This window comes from Ictalurus punctatus, chromosome 18 (assembly GCF_001660625.3).
Source record: "Ictalurus punctatus breed USDA103 chromosome 18, Coco_2.0, whole genome shotgun sequence".
In the NCBI taxonomy this organism is placed as follows: Eukaryota; Metazoa; Chordata; class Actinopteri; order Siluriformes; family Ictaluridae; genus Ictalurus; species Ictalurus punctatus.
Window position 1 is genome coordinate 14984388 of NC_030433.2, and position 25409 is coordinate 15009796.

Sequence of the window (25409 nt, forward strand, 5' to 3'; positions counted from 1 at the left end):
GGAAGCAACCAGTACTTGCTGTAATTCTTTTAATGTTTCTGTAGGCCTCTTGGCCTATATTATATATTATACAACGCATCATGAATAAATAGATTTATTAAAATTCTAAAGGAAAAATTTCGGTCCACATTTATATAAAGGTGTGATGTGGAAGGGATGATGGATCTGCCTGTACTTGTATCTGCGTCCTCTTAAACACATACTGTACTCCAGTGTTTATCAACCTGCTCACCACCTACTGCAGCTATAGTGTGTGTGCAATTCGCATGAGCAAGAAGTTCAACACACGGCCCTGAACAGAAAACCTGTTCATTCGAAGCTCACTGGTAATGGAACCCTTACTGTTATAGTGTAAGTCCTGTAGTTTTGCTTTTGCTTTATATAGGCATGTTTTTAAAAACGTTTATTGAAGGAATTAAATTATTCAAAAATACATCATAATTTTAATTAATTAATTAGGCTTTCTTTAAAAGGAACATCTGTATTCCTGCTGATTCATGCAGTTTTCTGATCAGCCAATCATGTGGCAGCAGCACAAGACATAAAATCATACAGATACAGGTCAAGGGCTTCAGTTAAAGTTAACACCAATCATCAGAATAAGGGAACCAAATGTCACCCCATTACTGTGGCATGGTTGGTGGTGCCAGACAGGTTGGTTTGAGTATTTCAGAGCCTTTCACACAACCGTCTAAAGGGTTTACACAGAATGATGAGAAAAACAAAATCCATCCAGCAAGCAGTGGTTCTTCAGGCAGAAACACCTAGTTAAAGAGCGAGGTCAGAGGAGAATGGTCAGACTGAGTCGAGCTGACAGGAAGGCTACGGTACCTCAAATAAATAACCACTCTTTACAACCATGCTGAGCAGAGAAACATCTCAGAATGCACAACACGTGGAACCTCGCAGCACATGGGTTACAACAGGTTCCACTCCTGGACAGGAATCTACACAGAAGGCTACAGTGGGCAGGCTTTCTTAAACCAAACAAAAAGAAAAAAAGATGTTAGTACATATATAAGAGTTGTAGAATATTTGTGCTTGTGCATTTATAAAGCATAGATCAATCTAACACTTCCAACTGACTATCTGTTGCTCATATATGTCTGGTGGAAAAAAAAAAGGAATAAAATTTACAGCAGAACACAGACTGTAGTAGTTTGTCTGTGCATGTTATCATGCTCTTTAAATTGAATGAACTACTTTTATGCACAATTATGATACATTTATGCTTCACAACTCTTTACTGTATCCAGGCCTGTAAACAGATGGCACAAGAAGCTTGTAATAAAAGAAAAACAAAACATGAATTCAGGATTGAAACTGGGTAACTGCAAGTGCCCGTATCTGTAGAATAAATTATTTTACACAAAAGTCACACATTTCTGTAAAGGGCTAATACATTTGTTCCCATAATATGACACAATCACTCCATAAACCAAATCATAAAAAAATATCATACAGTAGATGCTCCCTTATACCTATATAAACAGTACTGATATTTCTAGAATATAGCGTCCCTCTGGATGTGAAGTACATTTCAATCTTTTTACGCTTTTACTACATCACTACTGTTTCTTCTGCTTCTGCTTTTGGAAGAGTCTGGAGAAGGTATGCTTCTTGCGGCTGGAGCTGGACACATCGGCGTCCTCCCCTGTGGAGGCGCTGTCCTCTTCCCCTGGGCTCTTCTTGCCTCTGCTGCTCTTCCCTCCGACACGTCCGTCTATGTCTCCCGGTGGAGTGTTGAGGGAGCGTGTGGAGGTGGCTGAGCTCAAGCAGCTGGACTGGGAGTGGATCTCTCCCAGGCTGGCGCACTTCTCCATGCCGAAGGTCCTCTTGGGGAAGATGGGACTGTCGGTTGAGCCGTTTCCACCCCCGTTAGGCCGGGAGAAAGCGGACCTATTGCCTAGTGCTGTGGACGAACCACGCTGACTCTCACTGTACTGACACATGGACAGAGACGAGTCCGAGTCCGAGTGGTTCAGGTCCCTGGACAGAAAAGGAGATGGTAAAGTGTTTATTATGTGTTTGACATTCAGCAATTCAGCATTACTAAAGAAATTGGAAGGTTTGGGTGTCACACTGAACAGGCACAGCGTAGATATTAGCATGAATTCAATAAAAATGGCAAAATGATTCAGTTTATTCAGAAGAATATTACGGACAATAAAAGGATTAAAGAATAGTTTGGGATAGTAGTTTAGTTAGGAAGAGCGTGAGTTAGATATTCTGGCATGGAATTATACATATTTTTTGAAAAAAAAATAATTCTATACAAAAGATTTCTTGGATAAGACTAACTTCTGTGACTTCAGAAGTGCAAAAAAGGTTTTGGCTGATCGACTGCATTGGGGTTAGCGAAAATTATATCATTTTTATATTCTCATCAACTTCCTGCATTCCTTGAGACGAAATATTAATGAATAATATTGAATAGTAGTGAATAGTACGACAAAGTATGCAAGTAGGGTTTTTAGAAGAATAAGCTTCAACAGAGAGAGTGAGAAAGTGGCAATAAGCAACTTTTGGGGATTTGGTGACCCCTGTGGTAAAAGTATGTTAGTGTAAACAGTTCACAGAAGAACATTTATAACATCAATTGTGCTACTTTCCCAAACCCATAACGCTATTATTGGTTTGATCTGATGGCTGCAAGTGGCAAGGTGTGTGTATGAGGCTGAAAAACTCAATCTGACCTGACACCTCTGACTTTTAGACGTCTAAGATGACTTTTGGTATAGCAGGAACAATAAGAGAAACACACTGCTGGCAATGTGGTGCAGAAAAACGGCCAATAGATATTTATAATCAATAAGAGTAGGTGATTTACACCAACAGGAGGCGCAGCAAGCACTGATAATGCATAATGGGCGGGGCCGGATTACATGATGAAGTTTACGCAAACGACAAGTGATGTGGTGAGTACCAATGAGACGGACAGTGGGACTGTAAAAATGATCCCTTTTTTTGTTCTGTTGGATAATCATTACTATCTGAAATGTTAGAGAAATTGTTGAGGTTCATCATTTAAATATATCTGGATGTAAAATGTAAAAAATATGCTTGGGGAAACATCCATGGGACTGTATGAAGGGGGTAGCAGGTGAGTTTCATTAGTGCATTACGAGCCTGTTAGTTTAACCACCATGTTAATGTTAATGTTCACGTTATTGTTGAGTTACTTTTAACTTGCTTGCAAATATTATTATTGTTTCACTCTATATGGATGAACATTTTAGTTTTTCCTCTACTGCCTGAATAATAGCACTACTGCGGTAGTTCATTATACAGAAACATGCAGAACTCTGGGTGTTGATGCCACTTCAGAGCATTGCACCTAACAGCATTTAAGCCTCAATCTCAGTGCTAGTTGTGTGGCACACGTGAACGGTTAGCTGCACCCTGCTGCGAAAGTGTTAGCTACCCGCTGCTCTCAGCTCTCCGGTGTTGCCGTGCGGCAGTGAACCCCATGGGCGGGAGGCCGAGCACCGCCTCCACAGAGTGGCAGTTAGACGAGCGGTAGAGCAGGCCAGTGAAACGAGAGCCAGAGGAAGAAGAGAGCAACGGCAGGAGAGGAGAAGTGATGGAGGGATGAGAGAGAGAAGAGGACAGAGAAGGTACAGGCAGGAACTCCAGCTGGCCTATGGAGTGGCTGCGAGCCTGTCGTGTGTGCGGGCGGCTGGGGGGCCGGGGGGTGTACAGGGGCGCCACTTCACCCTCGGGTTCCTCTACCAACCTCTGAGAGCTCAGCGCTGGGTCAGCATGCTGCGGCCGCAACGACATCGCATTGGAAGCTGTTGAGAGCAACACACAATGCTAATGAATATTTATTCACCATATTTGTGGTACAATGCACTGTGGTACTCTGCATCATAAAATGCCTTTTCATTGATTATGCTATATCTCCATGATCAACATCATCAGGAGAAGATAAGGCTAAATAAAAAATTGTCCTGTTCCCAGAGCTTCAAGTGCTCATTTACCATACTGCTCTTAACTAGCTAGTCATACTTTTGAGGTACAACCCCAATTCCAAAAAAGCTGGGACGCTGGGTAAAATGTAAATAAAAACAGAATGCAATGATTGGCAAATCTCATAAACCCATATGTTATTCACAATAAGACATAGAAAACATACCAAATGTTTAAACTGAAGAAATGTACCATTTTAAAGAAAAAATAAGGTAATTTTGAATTTGATGGCAGCAACACGTCTCAAAAAAGTCGGGACAGGGCAACAAAAGATTAGAAAAGTAAGTGTTACTAAGTGTTATTTTTGGAATTGGGGTAAATGATGTAAGCTAGAACATTTTTAGCTTCGTTAATTAGGTTCTAGTCAAATTAAACATTGGACTGGGAAGCATATTGGAGCTTTCGCTCACCTCCTGTGATCAATCAATTTATGATTTGTCCAGTCCTGTAGCAGAAATTGTAATGTTATATTAGTGCCAAGCTAACAGCAGTGCACTTTCACACAACCTGCCTAAAACTGCTGGAGTAGCATGTGGGCGTATTACAGTTAACCTAATGAAAAAATATATTATATTATTTAACACTGCTTTGCTATAAAAATTACTAGTCCAGAGAATATGGTACGTCTCAGAGCACTTTTACAACTGTTAGTGTCAATCAGTGCGAAGTTGGTACTTTTGATTCATTTGCTATGTGATGTGTTCTGAATATTTGGACAGACAATGCTGGAGACGATGCACAAAATGTTTTAAACTAGTTATTTATACAATTATTGATTTATTCTTTGGTATTTTTTTGGTTATGTACTTGGCAAAAGTGTCTTTACCTTCTTCCATCACCGTATTTACATTGTTCATGTAGCCCTCGACCTGTGCTTTTTAGTTTGTTTAATTATGTACTGTAGTGTAAAGCCAAACCGTACAAACAGCTGTCGATTCAAAAGTATCGATTTTGCCGGGATTTGTACTCAGCAAAAGTAGCTGAGTAAGTGCACTCAGACACTGTGAACCATCACAGGAGACACAAGCTTAAAGACCCAAGCTAAAGGTTTTTGCTGCAAGTGAACTCTTATAAGAGGCACAGAAAGGCAGTGAAGCACATGTGTATGTGAGTGAATACAGATAATGTTTCAGGAGGAAGAAAGCTGATGAACAGGAAGTGCCAAGAGTTGTGTGCTAAAAAAAACCAAAACAGTTTACTATGACAGCAACACAATACTGAAAAGATCATGTTAGTGGATTAGATTTCAGTGAATGTAAAAGGTGTACATATAAACAAACACACACAAATACATTTTAGAGGTTATGTCATCTGTGTTAGTTGCTGAAAAAAAGAGAAAAAGAAGGCATTTTCATATCAAGTTTATCAGGTTTTTGGATCAAATCAAACACTGTGTGGTCAGAGAATTTCAGTTTATGCATGAACCTGGTGATGGACTTATTTAGATAAACCAAATGAATCATAAAGTGCTATTATTTATTGTAGTCCTTCAGAGTTGTTAGTTATAGTTGCAATGTGTGAGAAGATTCTCTCTTCTGTCATCCTCGTCTGATTCACTCGCACTTGCCAACACTTCGAGCATTTAATGAGATCATCATTCAAATGAATGATGAGCTTGTGCTACCTTCTACCGCCTGTTTTGTTTATAGAAGTACGGACTCTCAGACCGCACAGCCAGCGAAGAGCTGGGTTAAATCAATAAAAAAAATCATTCACTGGAATCAGGCTCGATACTAAACTCCACGGCTTAAACTTCTGAGGGTTGAAAATGCGCTAAATGACACGAAAGCTGTATAATGTCCTGACTGAACAGACGCATCAGGATGTGAGCAATAGTAACACACTGAAGGACCTCTTTAAAAAGGAAAGAGAAAGGAAATTAGTCTGAGCTTCATTTCAGTAAAAAAAAATGAGAGCTTATCATTGTTGTTGAGCGTAGGATGTTTGCTACATCTCATGCTGTGTGGAATTATGGCTGTATGAACTGTGGCTTGTAGACTGTAGAAATGAGACAGCTTTAGAAATTTCTCAACCAACAGATATTTTCAAATACATTGTCTTTCATGGTAAAGTAAACACATGGAGGGGGAAGTCTGACTGCTTTCAAAAATTAACGATAACAGGATGTATGAAGAAATCTCACTTGCTGCATATAGACACAAGCGGTCATGTTCTGTTGAATGTAGACATTCCAAATTTGTGCAAGTATTAAAGGAGGTATTACAAATACAGTTATACCACAGTGATGCAGAATGCTTGATTCTGATTGGTCAGAAGGTTTAGATGAATGGTCTATAACAGCAGCTCTGACAGTTGCTCCAGCTGCAAGGTTTATATTAACATGCTCCTTCTAATTCATTATCATTTCTAGACTGGCTATGCTAAATTGTCCCAAGGTGGGAATGAGTGTGTGATTTTGGTGCTTTGGGATGGAATGCTGTCCTGTCCAGGCTGTATTCCAATCTCATGCATAGTGTTCCTAGCATAGGTTCCAGATCCGACAAAACCCTGACCAGGATAAATCACTTACTGAACATGAATGAATGAAAAATCTTGGTTTTAGTCCCGAGCTCTAGTCTTAATCCTTCTGAACTAATAAACATTTATTTAAGGTGGACCTGACACAACTTCCAACAAGCCTGAGTAGAAACCACATTCCATGTATGAAAAACACACAGAAAGCTTTTGGAAGAGTGCCTGGAGAGGCCTGACTCAAAACGTGCAAATACTAAGGCTTTAAACCTGAAGAAGTTATGTCAAGATAGCTATGTCCAAGTTAGCAGTAATCCTACAGATTTGCACTTCAGGATCCATTTAAACCCCTTTAATGAAAAAGAAATAAAAAGAAAGAATTTTAATTGGCTGCTGCTGGCTTAGGAGTTAGTAGTGCACTTTCCACAGAGACAGGAAGAAAGCAAATAAAAGGGCGCTTGGAAAGATATGGACAAAGTTGTTAGGAGTGACTAAGAGAATGATGAGGTGATGCCAACCAGAATGTTTCCACAGGCTCTCTGAGGCCACAGGCCAAAGGTCGCTCACTCGCCGGTCCATCTGCCAGGCGGCATCTGTAAACATCAAGCAGTTTGAACAGAGCTTCAGGAACTCCACATTTCTCTACTAACAGTACAGGCTTAACGCACCGGATCAGTCATTCAAGCGCTGCTGAGGGGAAACTTTGCCAGGATTTCATTCAGTTAAGAATGTATGTGTGATTGTGTTTGTGTATGTGTATGTGTGTGCTTGGGGTGTACTCACAGCGCAGAGTTCCAGGGGACAGTATGTCCTCGTCCATGTCATCCAGATCGTCAGAAAGCAGCAGGTGCTGTGGCGGGGCAGTCCGGATCCCCAGAGAAGCAGGGTCCAGGTTAAGAGCCGAGGCCAGAAACAACAGGCCCGGATTATTTACAATGCTGAAACCTGTGAGAGACTCGATCTGCTGCCAGCGATGCAGCTTCTCCCTCAGAGCCACTGTTACCTCTCCTAAAGCCTGTCTGTGAGGGGACAGTGAGAGAACAATATGGAAACTTTGCTGGTGCATGTAACAGTGCCAATATTTTCTTTCACTAACGCTGCGTCGTATCTTAGATGACACTGAGCCCAGAGAAGTCGGCGTGCTTCTGGACAGTGTTGATGTATGGCTTCTGTGTTGCATAGTAAAGCCTTAACTTGCATCTGTGGATGCCCTTTACTCAATGAGATCTGACCAGATTCCTTGAATCTTATAATTATATTCTGTACTGTAGAAGGTGAAATGCTCAAAATCCTACCGATTTGTCTTTGGGGAATGTTGTTCTCAATGTGTTGGATTATTTGCTGGCACATCTGTTGGCAGATTGGCGAGCCTCGACCCATCATTGCTCTTGAAGGACTAGGCCTTTTTTGGAGACTCCTTATATACTATGATTAGACGATTGCCTCAGCTGTTTCACATCACCTTCTTATTTCAACTCGTCACATCACTATTAGTCCAAAACTGCCCCTGTCCCAACTTTTTTGGAACTTGTTGAAAGCATCAATTTCAAAATAAACGTTCACCTTCAAAAAAACTATGCAGTTGATTAGGTAAAACATCAAATACCTTGTCTTTATACGTTTTTGTTTAAATAAAAGTTAAAGTACATTTACAAATCACTCCTCTTTGTTTTTATTAGGATTTTCCATACTGTCCCAACTTTTTCAGAATTGGGGTTGTATATGCCAAAATGAATCCGTTTGAGATGATGTTGACAACTGCAAAATATGTCTCGCTTATTTTTAGCTTAATCTTGCATTATTAAGACATTAATAATAGTTAATTATATGAATTATTACGCAAAAATATTACAAGATAACTATTTACCTACATTTTGAGTGTTTCTACATGACGTTGCAGCGGTCTGGTTGTATGATTTTTTACAAGACTGTAATTATGACATGGCATGAATACAGCTTAAAACATAGCATAGAAAAATCGTATCTAAAAACAGATATGATCATGACTGGTTCAGTCTGGAGACCAATCAGTACAAAGAAGAGGCGGAGCTCGGAGTGCAAAACTGTTACCGAAAGACAAATTTCAACTCTTAATTACTGTTCAACACTTTTCAAAGTTGAAATACATAACTGAGTCCTGTCAGTCAAACTGCAACTAAGAATCAATTTAAGGGCAGATGTGAGGTTATGTATTTAAGAGTTTCAATAACAAAATAACTGAAAGAATTCAATAACTAAAATGTATTTTGTGAAAAAGAATAACAATGCTGAGTATGCATAGCTCATATCATGCCCTAATCTATTAATGACTTACTTGGCTGACAAGATTTTGTGATCGACATCGTCCAGTGAGGAGCTGTGAGCCACGTGGAACGTCCCGAACAATGTGCCTCTCTTCTTCTTTATCTTCTCTGCCTGTCAGGACAAAAGACACACAAATATAGGCAAAATTCGTGATTTGTGAAAAATTTGCAAACAATTTCTTCATAATCTCGTGGTTTTGCAAGTTTGCCTTGCACCTCCAGGATTGGGGGTTCGAATCCCGCCTCCGCCCTTTGTGGGTGGAGTGTGCATGTTCTCACCATGCTTTGGGGATTTCCTCCAGGTACTCTGGTTTCCTCCCCAGTCCAAAGACATGTGTTATAGGCTGACTGGCATTGTCCATAGATTATGAATGTGTATGATTTTGCCCTGTCATGGGTTTGCACCCTGTTCTGGGTGTCCCACGCCTTGTGCCCTTAGTTCCCTCTGAAAAGCTCATGTGTAGTATAAGTGGTATGGAAAATAAATGGATGGATGGTTTTGTGTGTATGAGAAAGAGTGTGTATGTGATGGTCTCACCCCTTCTTTAGCGGATAGAAGCTGTTTCTCAGCACTCTGTTTCTTTACATTGTAGTATTGCACCTCCACCTCGTGTGTGACCTGCAGCCACTTCTGTAGAGATTCAGGAGGAGACCAGCACCTCCTCGACTCCAACTCCTTCTCTGCCTTCTTCAGAGCTTTGCGCACCTACAGCACACACAAACACACAAGTGAATGCATTAGCACATACTGTAGTATTTGTGTTTTTGCCGAAGAGTGTAGGATTGTACTGTATTGTATGTGAAAATATGTGTATAAAGTATCTCACAAAAGTGAATACAACCCTCACATTTTTGTAAATATTTGATTATATCTTTTCATATGACAACACTGAAGAAATGACACTTTGCTACAATGTAAAGTAGTGAGTGTACAGCTTGTGTAACAGTATAAATTTGCTGTCCCCTCAAATTAACTCAACACACAGCCATTAATGTCTAAACCGCTGCAACAAAAGTGAGTACACCCCTAAGTGAAAATGTCCAAATTGGGCCCAATTAGCTATTTTTCCCTCCCGGTGTCATGTGACTTGTTAGTGTTACAAGGTATCAGGTGTGAATGGGGAGCAGGTGTGTTAAATTTGGTGTCATCGCTCTCACACTCCCTCATACTGGTCACTGGAAGTTCAACATGGCACCTCATGGCAAAGAACTCTCTGAGGATCTGAAGAAAAGAATTGTTGCTCTACATAAAGATGGCCTAGGCTATAAGAAGATTGCCAAGACCCTGACACTGAGCTACAGCATGATGGCCAAGACCATACAGCAGTTTAACAGGGCAGGTTCCACTCAGAACACGCCTCGCCATGGTCGACCAAAGAAGTTGAGTGCACGCGCTCAGCGTCATATCCAGAGGTTGTCTTTACGAAATAGACGTATGAGTGCTGCCAGCATTGCTGCAGAGGTTGAAGGGGTGGGGGGGTCAGCCTCTCAGTGCTCAGACCATACGCCGCACACTGCATCAAATTGGTCTGCATGTCTGTCATCCCAGAAGGAAGCCTTTTCTAAAGATGATGCACAAGAAAGCCCGCAAACAGTTTGCTGAAGACAAGCAGACTAAGGACATGGATTACTGGAACCATGTCCTGTGGTCTGATGAGACCAAGGTAAACTTATTTGGTTCAGATGGTGTCAAGCATGTGTGGTGGCAACCAGGTGAGGCATACAAAGACAAGTGTGTCTTGCCTACAGTCAAGCATGGTGGTGGGAGTGTCATGGTCTGGGGCTGCATGACTGCTGCCGGCACTGGGGAACTACAGTTCATTGAGGGAACCATGAATGCCAACATGTACTGTGACATACTGAAGCAGAGCATGATCCCCTCCCTTCAGAGACTGAGCTCCAGGGCAGTATTCCAGCATGACAAAGACCCCAAACACACCTCCAAGATGACCACTGCCTTGCTAAAGAAGCTGAGGGTGTAGGTGATAGACTGGCCAAGCATGTCTCCAGACCTAAACCCTATTGAGCATCTGTGGGGCATCCTCAAACAGAAGGTGGAGGAGCACAAGGTCTCTAACATCCACCAGCTCCGTGATGTTGTCATGGAGGAGTGGAAGAGGACTCCAGTGGCAACCTGTGATGCTCTGGTGAACTCCATGCCCAAGAGGGTTAAGGCAGTGATGGAAAATAATGGTGGCCACACAAAATATTGACACTTTGGGCCCAATTTGGACATTTCCACTTAGGGGTGTACTCACTTTTGTTGCCAGCGGTTTAGACATTAATGGCTGTGTGTTGAGTTATTTTGAGGGGACAGCAAATTTAAACTGTTATACAAGCTGTACACTCTATATAAAAGTATATAGTCAATTGACCTTGACTTCGCCACACTCAGGCTTGAGCTGCTGGCTTTACTGAGGAAGGACATCGCCGATATTTTTAAAAAGGAGCTCCAGAAGCTCCAGGAGACTCTCGGGGGTGCGCTGTCTACTATCCAGCTTGACCTGCAGGCCGTGAAAACACAGCTGGCTAGTGATAAAGTTGCTACCGAGGCTACCATATCAACACTGAAAGGTACTGTTGGGGAAATGGAGCACGCTCCCTCCGGTTGCACCGATGACATAGTTCATATGAAGACTACTATCAAGTCTCTCACTGTGACCGTGACTCAATTAGAGAATAAATGTGATGACTTGGAGTTGAGGTCACGGCGCAATAACGTTAGGATAGTCGGAGTTCCAGAGGGCGCTGACACCTGTACAACTGCTGCTGTAGCGGCCTTGTTAAAGGAGGTGTTTGGTCTGGAGAAGGAGCCGGTTTTGGACCAGTCCCACCGGACCCTTCAGCCGAAGCCCAAGCCTGGTGAATGACCACGAGCTATTGTGTGCAGATTCCACTATCGTCATCGTTTTTCCTGACTACACAGCCAAGACAGCCCGGGCCTGGGCCGCATTTAACGAGGTTCGGCGTCAACTTCGTGGTATTGAGGGAGCTCGCTATGGAATACTTCACCCAGCTCGGCTTCGCATTACATGTAACGATGTTCAGAAGGACTTTATTTCAGCGGAGGAAGCAGGAAAATATGTTAAACTCTTGATATCGGGGTGAACTGCATCACCTATACAGTGGAGTCTTTTTCGCTCTTCTTTTATTTTTATTTTGTGCACTTGGCCTTCCAGCTCTACAGAATTTGGATTCTTATTGAAGATATCGTCGTTGCATTACTCCACCTAGATTTTGTGGACTTACTCCTCTTAAAATTTACTTCTGTATTAATGTGTTTCTCTGTTTGGATGCTCTGACCGGGTTAGAGTTTCTGTTTATTTAATTTTATTAGTGTTATCTCCTCGGCTTTACCTGCTACACTGTTATATAATTTGTTACAAGTCTTTAAAAGGTAAGGTAAAAGGACATTATATTTATTATTGTGTGCAAATTGTTTATCAGTCGTGGTAATTTTGTTGGTTAGTCCAGCTTACTCTCTGAGTTGTTTTCATGTTGTGGACAACGTTCGGTTTTTGTAGGACACACTGCTGTCTCATTTGTTTATGGAGACTTTGGGTGTGTGGGTGTTTGGAGGATTGTGAGAGTAAGCAGAACATGCCAATGCTTTGAATGATGTAATGTTATTTAATAGCGAATCTGTTTTTAGAGGATTTAAACCTAACATGGTGAATAAATTATATTATAGAATTCAGGCAAGTTTACTGGGGTTATCTCATACAGTGTAGCAAGTAATAATCTGGTAAGACCTTTGTAATATCACAGTCTAAAACTGGATTTAAAGAGAAGCAAATTAGTAAATGAATCACATGTAAATGGATCATACATAAATGAATCACAAAAAAATGAATCTCATGAAAATGAATCACATGTAAATGAATCATACGTAAATGAATCACATGAAAATGTATCACTTGAATATGAATCTCATGAAAATGAATCACATGTAAATGAATCACATGTAAATGAATAAATAAATTAAGACAAATATATATATATATATATATATATATATATATATATATATATATATATATATATATATATATATGTGAAATGTAGCAACAAACATTAGAAGCAGCACTACACTATATTTTCACATCACATCAACCACAGACTGAAAATCCTGAACAGTTCTTTTATATATCACTGTTATTACTGATGTAACCACAGTAATGTTTTTTTTTTAGATTAGGTTAGATAAGGTGTCACAAATAGAGCTTGGCTAAGTCCAAAACGGCTTCCTATTCCCTATATATGCTCACTACATAGGGAAAAACATAACGAACAGCATGTAAGATTTAACCAAAGATAAAAGTGACTCTAATAAGTGCCTTACAATAAGTGTTATATGATCTTTTTTTTTTTAATTGGAGAAATAAATGCTTGAAATAAACAACTTTCTACATAAAACAAGAGAACTTTTGGTTTGAAGAAAAATAGCTAGAAATGGGCTCAATCATCTTATATTATTAAATGTATTATTGTAATTTCAGAATGAAAAATGAATGAATGAATTCATTCATTCATTTTGAATGAATGAATGAATGCCTTTTCTTGTCACTATACACATGTACAATGAAATTAAGAGCCACTCCTTTTTGTTCCGTGCCAACATGTACATAAAATAAACAAGATAGAATAAAATAAAATAAATAAATATAACAACACGAAATAAGTAAATAATAAATAAATAAATAAATAGTGTGTGTGTGTGTGTGTGTGTGTGTGTGTGTGTGGGGGGGGGGGGGGGGGGTGTACTATAAAATGCACAGTTCTGAGACACTATATACCTATACTGTGAAATCAGTACATGTATGTGTTTAGAATGGTTATAGCTTTTGGGAAAAAACTATTCTTAAATCTATTAGTCCTTGTTCTGATGCACCTGTAACGTCTCCCTGAGGGCAACAGATTAAACAGATCAGAGCCAGGGTGAGAGCTGTCCTTAATGATAGTTTTTCCTCTGCTGAGGCAACGGGAGGTGTAAATATCCATCAGGGAGGGGAGAGGGCAGCCATTGATCTTCTGTGCTGCTCTTATTACTCTCTGAAGCTTCTCCCTGTCTGCCGCGGTGCAGCTACCGTACCACACCGTAATACAGTATGTCAGCAGGATCTCGACGGACGAGCGGTAGAAGGTCAGCAGCAGATTGGGGTCCAGATTGTACTTCCTGAGAACCCTCAGGAAGTGTAGCCGCTTTTGAGCCTTCTTAATAACCGCTGTGATGTTGTCTGTCCAGGAGATGTCAGCAGAGATAAGGATGCCTCCCACCTCCCATTTATTTTTACTGGACAGGTGGGACTCTATGCTCCTCTTATGGTCCGTCTTAGCTTCCTTAATACCACCTTTCAGGTTGGCACGAGCGGCTCTATACAGAGCTCTATTACCAGACCTGAAGGCAGCGTCGCGGGCTCTGAGGAGTGTGCGGACCTGTTTGCTCATCCAAGGTTTCTGGTTTGGCAAAACCCGAATGTTTTTGTCCACAGTCACATTTCCGATACAGAACTTGATATAGTCCAGTACCGTTCCTGTTAATGTTTCTAGCTCCTGATGTTCGAATAAATCCCAGTCTGTCTGTTCGAAGCAGTCCTGTAGTTTGAAGAATGCATCGTCAGGCCAGGTGGTAACAGTCTTTATAGTGGTCGTGACACTGCGTCTGAGGGGGGTGTAAGCAGGGGAGAGCAGGAGGGAGAGATGGGCTGATTGGCCGAGGTGGGGGAGAGGTATGGCTCTATACGCATGCTTAATGTTGGAGTAAACATGATCCAGAGTGTTCTCCCCTCTAGTAAAACACTTAACATGTTGATAAAATTTTGGGAGTACAGTCTTCAAGTTCGCCTTATTAAAATCTCCTGCAATTATGTGAACACTGTCGGGGTAAGCCCGCTGCTGTTTGTTTATGGTGTTCAACAGGAGAGAGAGCGCCGTGTTCACATTGGCATCGGGTGGAATATACACAGCCGTGATAATCACTACTGTTAGCTCTCTCGGTAGAAAAAAGGGCCGACATCTTACAGACATGTACTCGAGGTCAGGGGAACAATGTTTATCTATCATTGTTCCGTTATTACACCAGTTCTCATGCACATACATACAGATTGTCCGTATTATGCACTAGGGATCTGGCATTGGAGAGAAACAGGCTCGGTAAAGGTGGCTTGTGTGGTTGTTTTCTTAGCCTTAACTTAACACCGGACCTGCATTCCCGCTTCTGCTTCCTATCCCTCCCCCGTCTGCGCCCGACAACAATCCACAGAGAGCCCGGCAATCTCACTATGTCGTCTGGGATGTTGTGCGTGTGATGAAAGACTCTCGAAATATGTATTCGGTGTTGGTCCCCAGTATCCATAAGGTTCTGGCTTGTATAGCAAATGTTCGCAGAACCGATAATACACAAACAAGTAATAAAGAAATAATACAAAAACAACAAAAAAAGAGCACTGAAAAGGAGAGCCGTGAGCCGCTGCGACTGTGTGTGCCGCCATTTTCACAATATTTGTTCAACTTGATTATATTCAGAATCTATTAATGATTTTCACTTGATATTTTGTGCACTTTCAGCACACTTTGTTCGTTATAAACATGTTATGTTTATAATTTATTTCCTATTTTGAGAAACTTGATTGAAGTTAAATGTCTCAACATTCCAATGATTACTTTGTTACCAGTGAATAAAGAAAAGCAATGAAAATTCTACCCGTACTTGAAAAATGAAATTCATTCTGACACAGCCCCTCTCTGTGTGTGTGTGTGTGTGTGTGTATGTATGTGCGTGCGTGCGTATGTATGTGCGTGCGTGTCACCTGCACCAGTTCCTCCTCGGCATATGTCTGGCGGCTCAGTTCGTTCTGTGTGCCCTCACGCAGCTCTCGGAGTCTCTGAGCCTCATTTTTAGCCTCATTAATCTCATCTCTCAACTTCTGCTCCAGAGTCACCTTCTCCACCTCCACTGACCGGTGCTCGTCCTGTGCTATCTGGAGCCTACATACACACACACACAAAGTTTTGGGTTCAGAGTACAAAACATTTTAAAGCTATTTTATGCATATGTGTCTCTATTTGTGGAAGCACTGATACACTGTGATGGTGTGAAACACAAACTGGGTGGTGTGATGCATACCTGTGAAATGAAGAATTACTATTAACACCCTAAAGCTGATTATTTTCCAATAACAGCAAGTCCCAAAGTGTTGAATGACACAGTGATTCGCCAACACATTTTTGATGTAGTAAAGAATGACATCATACTTTTTATCCTTACATTTTATAATTACATTTGTGGAACAAACACGAGACAATTTCGTTCTTGTTCTAACAGCTGTAAAAAGTCCTTCCCTCACCAGCATCTCGTATTTCTCTCTCTTGAACTTAATAAGAAAAAGAAAAGGCAGCTTGCCATGTTGCTGAGAAACCGCACACTCCTCCTTCCTGAAGACCTTCCCCTGTTAGAAAATGTAATGTTACAGCTTTACCTTGGACTATTTTACACTTCAGACTCTTGTATACGTGTACAAGCCTCTGTGAATGAGCTGTTACAATAGAAACTAAAATACTTTATTATAAACCTGTGATTTGATTCTGCAGCCGGAACTACTGCCCGAGCTTTCAATCAGACCACCAGTCAATTTTCATGCTTCATTAAACTATATACAGATATAACTATAAACTGATTTAAAAAAGCATGATGTTTATTTCTTTAATTAATTAAAAAACATAAATTGCTGTAGTATACATCGGGCTGAATTACATCACACTGGTGTCCATTTTCCTACACTGAGTGTTAAAATCATTCTGATGGTATCACAAAGTCTTAAATAACACACACACACACACACACACACACACACACACACACACAAACACACACACACACACACACACACAGAGTGTAAAAAGCGTCATTATTTGCCCAAAATAGGATTTTTGAATGGTGATGTGTCTTTTAAAATGAGAAAAGCAATTCTTAAGTCTACCAGCAGAGGGAGACTAATGAAGGCTGTAGTAAATGCAATAAACACTTAACATGTTTTGTGTTATGAACACTGCAATATAATCTAATAAACATTCCCCTATCTCTCCTCTTTTCATCTCATGGTTAGGATGTGAAGTAGAGCAGACCGACTCTGCACTTAACAGGTCACATCTTGTTTAGACAGTGTTTCTCTCTCTCTCTCTCTCTCTCTCTCTCTCTCTCACACACACACACACACACACCCACAAACACTCACACACTAGGCTGAGTCAGGCCACATCTGACTGACTGCTTTTACAAACAGTGTTTTTCTCACTCCTGTTTTCAGCAAGCAATTAATAAATTCAGCGTTTTAAGACTAACTGAAACGGTTATGAACATATTTTGCCTTAAGTGAAAAAATGTAATGACCGTGGAAGATGTCTGAGAAACACAGCGAACAGAACAGAGTGTGGGAGTTGTTCTGTTGCCGTCATCTCGCTCGCAGTACCGATGCAGTCGCAGTGTGAACAGGAAGTGAGGTATAAATCAAACTGACGGGTAGGACACTAGACAATGCCAGACATTACACAGAATACAAAACAGACAGCAGTTCTTATATTTAACCAGAACTAACACTGAAACTTCACAAAAAAATGATTAGAAATATTGCCTTCAGATCATTATAAATCAATTTTCACATGGCTAGAGTTCTAGTGGATATGTGGATAATGAGTGGGTGGTGAGTGAGTGCAGAGTACTGCTATCTGAATGAAAATGTTCAAAAAGTGATACACAAACGTTAATCTCCATAGTCACTGACAACTCCATACATTTTATACAATATTCTGCTGCTTTACTAATTACCACTTTTGAATAACATATTTTTTGAATGTTGCTATTTGACAGACATAAGCCCATGTTCCAGCTGATTGGGGCAGCGTGCTCAGCACCCCATTTAGCTCCGTAGGGTTTATCATTGCACCTAGTGATCAAAATGGGCAATTGCAATGCTCGCTCTTTGAATGCTTTCAATATTCACTGGATACTGTGACAACTGCAACACAAACCCCACCGACTGTATCAAACATTCATCCATCCATCTTCCATACTGCTTATCCTACATGTGGTACAGCATATCCCAGATGATTTTATTCATAATAATTTAATTCATTACTTTAGAACGGTGATTAAACTGACTGGAACTACCTGTGTATTCAATGGTTTGAACACAAACCTTCCGGCCAATCATAATCGAGTATTAAGACAGACCTTGCTATAATGTTATAAAATCAGCTGTATTCAAGATGTTTTCATTTTATATCATTTTTATAGTGTTTTTTTTTAAAGTACCAAATAATTCATTTTAAAAATAAATGAATAAATAAATGATGCCAAAAACCTTAAAAATATACAAAACTGTAACTGTTATTCAAATTGAACAACACTGAGTTGGCAGTGAAGCGAGAGGGACAGAGTGCATTCATTCCTTCATTCACAAACCACAAAGCTCTGTCATAGCAGTGTGACAGGGTGAAGGTCAGAGAGGCAGCGAAAAGCCAGCGCCGTGTTCCAAGCAGGACTTAGTGTGAAGGACAGAGAGAGACATACCACATGCTGTGATCCAGCTATGAACTACCAATAAAACCGCACTAAACATGGCACACTGATTCAGGTTAAAGGATAAAAATAAAGATTTGGTGGTTTGGGGGATGCATATTTGCGTTATGTGTTAAAATGTGTGAAGTGGAGCTTGATGTGAATTCCAGATAAGACAAAATACTAATAATAATTAAGAGTGGCAAAGAAAACGTCCCTAAAATACCCCATAATGTTACAGTTCTAGGAAATTTTGGTTCCAGGAATCAAACAATCAAATCTGTTTTGTTTTTTGTTTGTTTTGTTTTTTGGATGTTAACAGAATATTTTTTCATGATGTGTATAAATGTTCTTACAATGATGCAAGAACATATTTAGTTGTAAGAATATGAACAGTTCTATAATTATCTGGTGGAAGTGGAAACATGGTGTGACCACTAGAAACTATTACACCAGGCGTTATTAGAAGATTTCAGAAATGTTAACTTTCTTAGAACCTGTTGAATACTTCTGCGGAATGTTCTGCGACGGGTGTAGAGCCCAGCAAACAGAACTGAGACCGATTGTGGCATGGCGGAGATGAGCCTTGTAGGCTGTGAGGTTTAAATTAGAGCATTTCTAGGAAAAAGCAGGCTCAAATCACAGATTGTAAAGGACCTGTGACCTGAGCTAAAAGGATTTGTGCTCTATGGCTGAACAGAGCAGCAGTCAAACAGTCTGGACTGTCTGTGCGGCTTCTCTTTTGCCATTTAAGGAATTTTGGAGGAGGCTTACATCACTCAGTCAGTGCGCTGCCTCTATCAGCGATATCAAACTGCCGGGAAATTAACCGTGACTGCAAGGAAACACTGGTGGGAAGAGCAGCACGTCCTCGACAGAACTCACATTCTCGGTTCCAAGAATATATACACTGAATATGAAGAAATACAGTTTACACTCAGATTAAAGCAGAAGGGTGCAGTTTAGTGTGATTAGTGTGGAACAGGGGTGTCAGGTCTGCGTGAAACAACTGGCCTTGTCCGATTCTGAAACACAAAAGCTAACCTTTCCAAAACAAAAGAACACTCTCTACCAATGCCTGTACAATATACTCACTGACCACTTTATAAGTATCATGTTTACCATGGTTTACTAGGTATTTAGGAAGTTGCCATTCCTAAATACCTAGCCTACCGCTAAGCATGTTTTAGCACCCACACCCCTTGCGGACTGAGCATGCTCATTTATCTCCATTCTGTGGATTTTATGACTAAGGTGTTTACATGCAAAACATTTACGATTAAAACAGGTATATTCCAGGGGTGGGAATCAGAATTTGGGGTGTCAGAAAATTGTCTTAATCTGAATCGGGCAATCGGATTGCGGGGTTTACAAGACTCAATGCTAATTAGAATTTTGTTAATTTCAGATTAATATAGGAATGTCGATGTGCATGTAAACGTAGTCATTGTTATTAATTAATTAATTACTATCTATCTAATAATGTAGTGTATGCAAAACTTCCAATCCCAGACCCTCAGACAAAAAATAAATCAACATCCAGTAGCAAATCAAAAGTAGTCCAATTTATTGAAAAAATGTGGATTTGGCAACCCTAGTGTAATACCAGGTGTGTGCAAAGGGGGGGGATTCAGCATGTAATGTTGTTAGTAACAGCTGGACACACACACACACACACACACACACACACAGAGACAATGACCCTAAAATGGATTCTGTACACTGGAAACTAAGAGAGCACGAGTTTTTTGATTGTACTTGTAGATGTTTTCTGAAATACCTCAAGTTAACTATCTGTCTAAAGTTAGCAGGGAAGTTAAATATTGTTCAGAAATCCTGTTAGCTCATACTGCTCAGATTTATCCCCCAGGATCATGGTGTAAGGTAGCATAAACTTGTGAATGTGTTCTCAAATTCTTAGATAGGTGTGAAGTATGCAACAGGTCTTTGCGTCACATGTATGACACATTCTGAGATGACTGTAAACCTGCAAATCACTGATGCTCATACAAACAAGACATTGTGTGCAAACATGCGTCTTTATGGGTCCTGGACTGTGGCTTTAAACTTGAAACTGTATATTCAGTAACAAGAACCAGTCCAAACAGGAACCAACTGAAATGAACCAGTTCTGTCTGCAGACTAAATACCATGGAAAATTAATAGTTGTGTAATTGGGTGCATATATGGATATGAGAGCAGCTCTGAGTGGGCATACGTTTACGACCATATATGGAAGTCTGTGTATAGGAAAAAGAGAGTCATTGGCATTCCTATACATTTATGACTTTGTTAAGCAGTTAATAATGTAATAAGATTCTATGACGATTTCTAGGCATAGTTACCTCTTTCACTACTGCTAAATTTAGTTAAGGTGTTTCAGAAAGCATGAAATTATGCCTGCTTTAGGTTTTAAGGGCATGTCTTTGAGTTCATACAGTGTGTTTGTTGGGAAACACTGTGAAATGTAGTGTTTCATCAATACCCGGACACTGCTGAGGTGGATGGTTTTTGCACTCAGAGGTGACAGCCTGCTGATGTCACAGAAGGGGTGGAGCCATCACGGGGTGCCGCAGTTTAATTCCTGCTTAAATGCTGACGCACTGAGTAAGAATACCACTAACCCCTGAACGCTATTTAGGAGCAAAAAAGTTTAAACTAGACATTTTGGATTTTTAAATAGCGGGCAGATGATGTGTGGTTTTGCAACGTAATAGGTGATTTCCATTTACTGCGAACACTCAAAGGAAAGTGCTATCAACCCTCTTCTGCATACTTTGTCAGGATTCTGGACTTGTTATGTTGTATTTTGGCCACTGGAGACCCCCATTGTTCCCTCATGCTGTCTTACGGGGAGGTCTATTAATTGGGTTATTACTGCCATCTGTAGCTCATTTCTCTGTGTATATTTAAGTTGCCCTGTTCCTCAGTTTCCTTGTTTGGTGTTTAGTGCTGCTAGGCCAGCCCTTCATGGCTCACTTAAGTATCCCTGTTTTTTTCCATCGCTTGTGGTATTTGTTAAACCTTTTTTGTGCCTTTTCTCTCTTTCCTGAGAATCTTTTTGTTAGATAACTTGTTTGAGGAGATTTTTGTGCTGTGAACTTCATGTTGGATTATTTCTTTTGATTTACTTATTGAACTGTGTGGATAACCTTTTGTTTCTGGCCTTTTTTATGTTTGCATTTTTGTTTTGCACTTTGGACATTAAATCTGACTCTCACGCCACTGACCCTAGTTCGAGTCCTGGCCCTAACATACATGAGCTCATAGATGCCCACAAATGGCTAGTGTCTATGTGAGGAACAGGACAGAGAGTACACTTGTTCCCTCATTAATTCTAACTGGTCTCTTAAAGTAGTTAAACCATTTTATATTGGCTTCAACAATATTTATAATAAAAAGGCTAACAGACAAAGGGCTTCAATAATAAAACTAAAATCTGCCCACATTAAATTAAATTATAATTCCAACTAATTCTTGGCAAAACCATAAGCTCTTTAATCCTATATGAATCTTTAGTCTTTTGCTGTGAAGTTGCCGTCCTGTTCAAATACTGTGGCATTTCTACTGTAATACTTCACATTTTGTACTGTTTTCCAGGAATCACACTAAAATTTATGCACCAGAAAGAGGCAAAACGTCATTGACGACACTCACTTCTGCTGCAGGTCGAGAAGACTCTGTTCGGCTCTCTGCAGGCCATCCAGGTCTTTCATCATCTTGCTCATATGGTCCCTCGAGTTGCGGTTCTGGATGTAGGCAAACCAGCAGCCTGCTATACCAATTATGATGGACACCACTAGTACCAAGTCCTTTAAGTGGCTGTTCCTGCCCGCTGTTAAAAATAACAAGAATCAATAGATCAGTTGAACGTTTAGTGAGCATCTGTTTTTTTTGTTTTTTTTTTTAAATGATGTGCAGGGTTGTTTTTTTCAACATTTTTCAATGGAACTGATTAAGAAACATGAATCTTAAATTATTAACTGTGTATGTTTCTCAATGGACTGATCACACTGGTTGATTTAATGCTATACTTTGAATGTTAATCATTAGCACAATTTAGTAGGAGTTATCTTGAAGCAATTTACATTTGAACTGAGTATTTGGATTGACAAAAGGTTTTCATGGCGAATTAAAGGGAAGAATGTTTAATGTCAGTGTAATTAGAAAAAGTATCCCTGAAAGCTGTCCCTTTGGCACAGTGCCTGCAATTTTAGTACGAAATTTCTAGAAAACATGCTGGGTTTTTTTTTTTGTAATTAGGTGTTTCTGGGTCAAATATTTAGTTAAGTGTCAATCAACCATGTCTAATATTTCTAGAGAAGGCATTAAAATTGGCCCCAAAAAGTCTGCATTTTTTCATGCTAAATTGTAATGGATTAACAGATTTTAATTGAGCATTAAAATCCACTAAAATCAGTCAACCGAGGCTACCTCTACATTAATCTGGATAAATTTGAAAACGCATATTTTTCTCTAGATTTTGGCCTTCTGTGTCACGAACCTCGAATCGGCACTGAAGCAGGAGCGGGGGGCAGGTGTAGCGCGTCGTATCGGGAAGTACAAGAAACGTAGTCGTAAGACAGGCAAAGGTCAAGCGATCGGACGAACAACATAAACGGGGTCAGGCAGTGAATGTAGTCGAAACCGGAAACAAGGGTCGAGGATCTTGGGAATTTGAGTTCTGATCTGACTGAGCTGTGACATTCTGCCTGACAGAAATGACGCAGGCCAAAGGCTTCTTACATTTCATAAGCTGTAAGATTTTATCAGACGTTTCGGTGTGGATGAGCAATTTTTGGAAAATGTTAGAAGATTCCAGTGTACACAGAGAGCATGTTAAAACAAGTATGCAGTTTTCAGATCTATCTGGATTAACGTGGTCATAGCCTGAGAAATGCCCACAATAATAATGGACCAAAAATATTTAGCAACTAAGCTAGCTAGCACTAATGCTTTCACTATCATTCAGAAATATCAGGTGGCTAAATTAGCTTCTTAATTAAGTAACTTGGTTAGGTATTACCCAATTTGAAATTGCTTCACAGATTGAGAAACCTCTACATACCCATGTTTGATGAGCACAAACACTTCTGCAGTTTTGCAACAAGTAAAGTTTTAGTACATATGCAGTGACTCGTTTTTAGTAGTACATCAACCACTACTATTTAATACATCATACGTGAACATTCATTCTCCCTCAGACTTGAGTTAAATTGCAAGAACCAGAATGGTAGGTTGTGACTCAATAAGGCACTTGTCTCCACATGAAAAAGCTATATATATATATATTTTTAAAAAAAACCGCCAAATATTTCCTAATGCTTTGCTAATTGCAAATTAATGGAGAGAGTAAAATACTTGCGTTTAAATGGAAACAGATTTTTTAAACACAAACATGTGTAGTAATTAGAAAAAGGAGTATGCTTTTTTTTTATTTGCAGTATTCATGAAGGTACATTTTGTCCCTGGTGGAAGTCTTGCCTGTTCAATCGACAGATTAGCACATGCTATTTCTGTCTGCAGTCCATTTTCACATACAGTGCCCTCCAGTAATATTGGCACCCTTGGTAAATATGAGCAAAGAAGGCTTTGAAAAGTCTTTATTGTTAAAAAAATTTTTCACAAAAACACTCTGCTCTCATGGATATGAAACAATTGCTAACACATGTTTATCCAAAAAAATATCTTTAAGTATAGGTGTGCAACAATAATTGGCACCATTTTAGTCAATACTTTGTGCTACCTCCCTTTGCCAGGATAACAGCTCTGAGTCTTCTCCTATAATGCCTGATGAGGTTGGAGAATACACGGCAAGGGATCTGAGACCGTTCCTCCATACAGAATCTCTCCAGATCCTTCAAATTTCGAGGTCCATGCTGGTGGACTCTCCTCTTCAGTTCACCCCACAGGTTTTCTATGGGTTTCAAGTCAGGGGACTGGGATGGCCATGGAAGGACCTTGTTTCTGTGGTCAGTAAACCATTTTTGTGTTTATTTTGATGTATGTTTGGGTTCATTGTCCTGTTGATTTTTAATAGAGTCCATGATGCCATGTATCCTAACAAAATGTCCAGGTCCTCTGGCAGAAACACAGCCCCAAAACATTAAAGAGCCACCACCATATTTAACCGGGGCATGAAGTACTTTTCCATATGGCTACCTCTCTGTGCGCGCCAAAACCAGTTCTAGTATTTATTGCCAAAAAGCTCTGTTTTGGTTTCATCTGACCATAGAACCCGATCCCTTTTGAAGTTCCAGTAGTGTCTGACAAACTGAAGACGCTTGAGATTGTTTTTGAAAGAGAGTAGAGGCTTTTTTTCTTGAAACCCTTCCAAACAACTTGTGGTGATGTAGGTGACTTCGGATTGAAGTTTTGGAGACTTTCTGACCCCAAGACGCAACTAACTTCTGCAACTGGCCACTCTAATCATCCTCTTCACAGTGCACTGTGACAATATAGACACACGAACAATTCCAGGTTGATTCATAACATTTCCAGTTGACTGGAACTTCATAATTATTGCCCTGATTGTGGAAATGGGCATTTTCAATGCTTGTGTTATTTTCTTATAGCCACTTCCCATATTGTGAAGCTCAACAACCTTTTGCTGCACATCACAGCTATATTCCTTGGTCTTACCCATTGTTATGAATGACTAAGGGAATTTGGCCTATGTGTTACCTCATATTTATACTCCTGTGAAACAGGAAGTCATACTTGAACAATTTTCTGTTCCTAGTCACACAGGTGTACCAAATTAAATAAATAAATAAATATCAATGGGAATATATTTCAAATATATTTTTCTCATATGAATTAAAAGGGGTCCCAATAATTTTGGCACACACATATTACACAAAGATATTTGTTTAAACCTGTGCTGTGTTTGCAATTGATTGATATCCATGAGAGCAGAGTATTTTTGTGAATGTTTTAACCAAATATCAAAAGGTTAAACAATACACAATTTTTCAGCCTTCTTTGTTCATATTTACCAACGGTGCCAATATTAGTGGAGGGCACTGTACACAACAAACACAGACCAGAGAGGAGCTTGTTTTTCATCGTCAGATTCATTTTGGAGCTACAATTAATGAACAATC

General features: G+C 40.0%; 1 protein-coding gene and 1 long non-coding RNA gene across 4 annotated transcripts in view; one reads left to right on the forward strand and one right to left on the reverse strand.

Moving 5' to 3' along the window:
* Positions 1-388: 388 nt before the first annotated feature.
* The window catches only part of stim1b (stromal interaction molecule 1b), a 46689-nt gene continuing 21668 nt past the window's right edge, over positions 389-25409 (reverse strand). For 2 of the 3 annotated variants that reach the window (XM_017492974.3, XM_047161672.2), the window contains 8 exons: positions 21961-22138; positions 15557-15734; positions 9286-9453; positions 8759-8859; positions 7228-7463; positions 6963-7037; positions 3737-3794; positions 389-1989 (listed from right to left, as the gene is read on the reverse strand). In XM_017492974.3, the coding sequence (XP_017348463.1) occupies positions 1569-1989; positions 3737-3794; positions 6963-7037; positions 7228-7463; positions 8759-8859; positions 9286-9453; positions 15557-15734; positions 21961-22138 (1415 nt within the window). In that variant the 3' untranslated portion in view covers positions 389-1568. The remainder of the gene's footprint in view (positions 1990-3736; positions 3795-6962; positions 7038-7227; positions 7464-8758; positions 8860-9285; positions 9454-15556; positions 15735-21960; positions 22139-25409) is intronic. The other variant, XM_017492975.3, reaches the window with a different exon arrangement.
* On the forward strand, positions 20927-23594 carry LOC108279056 (uncharacterized). Its single transcript, XR_001815449.3, has 2 exons — positions 20927-21314; positions 21904-23594. It is a non-coding gene; the product is annotated as an uncharacterized LOC108279056 (long non-coding RNA).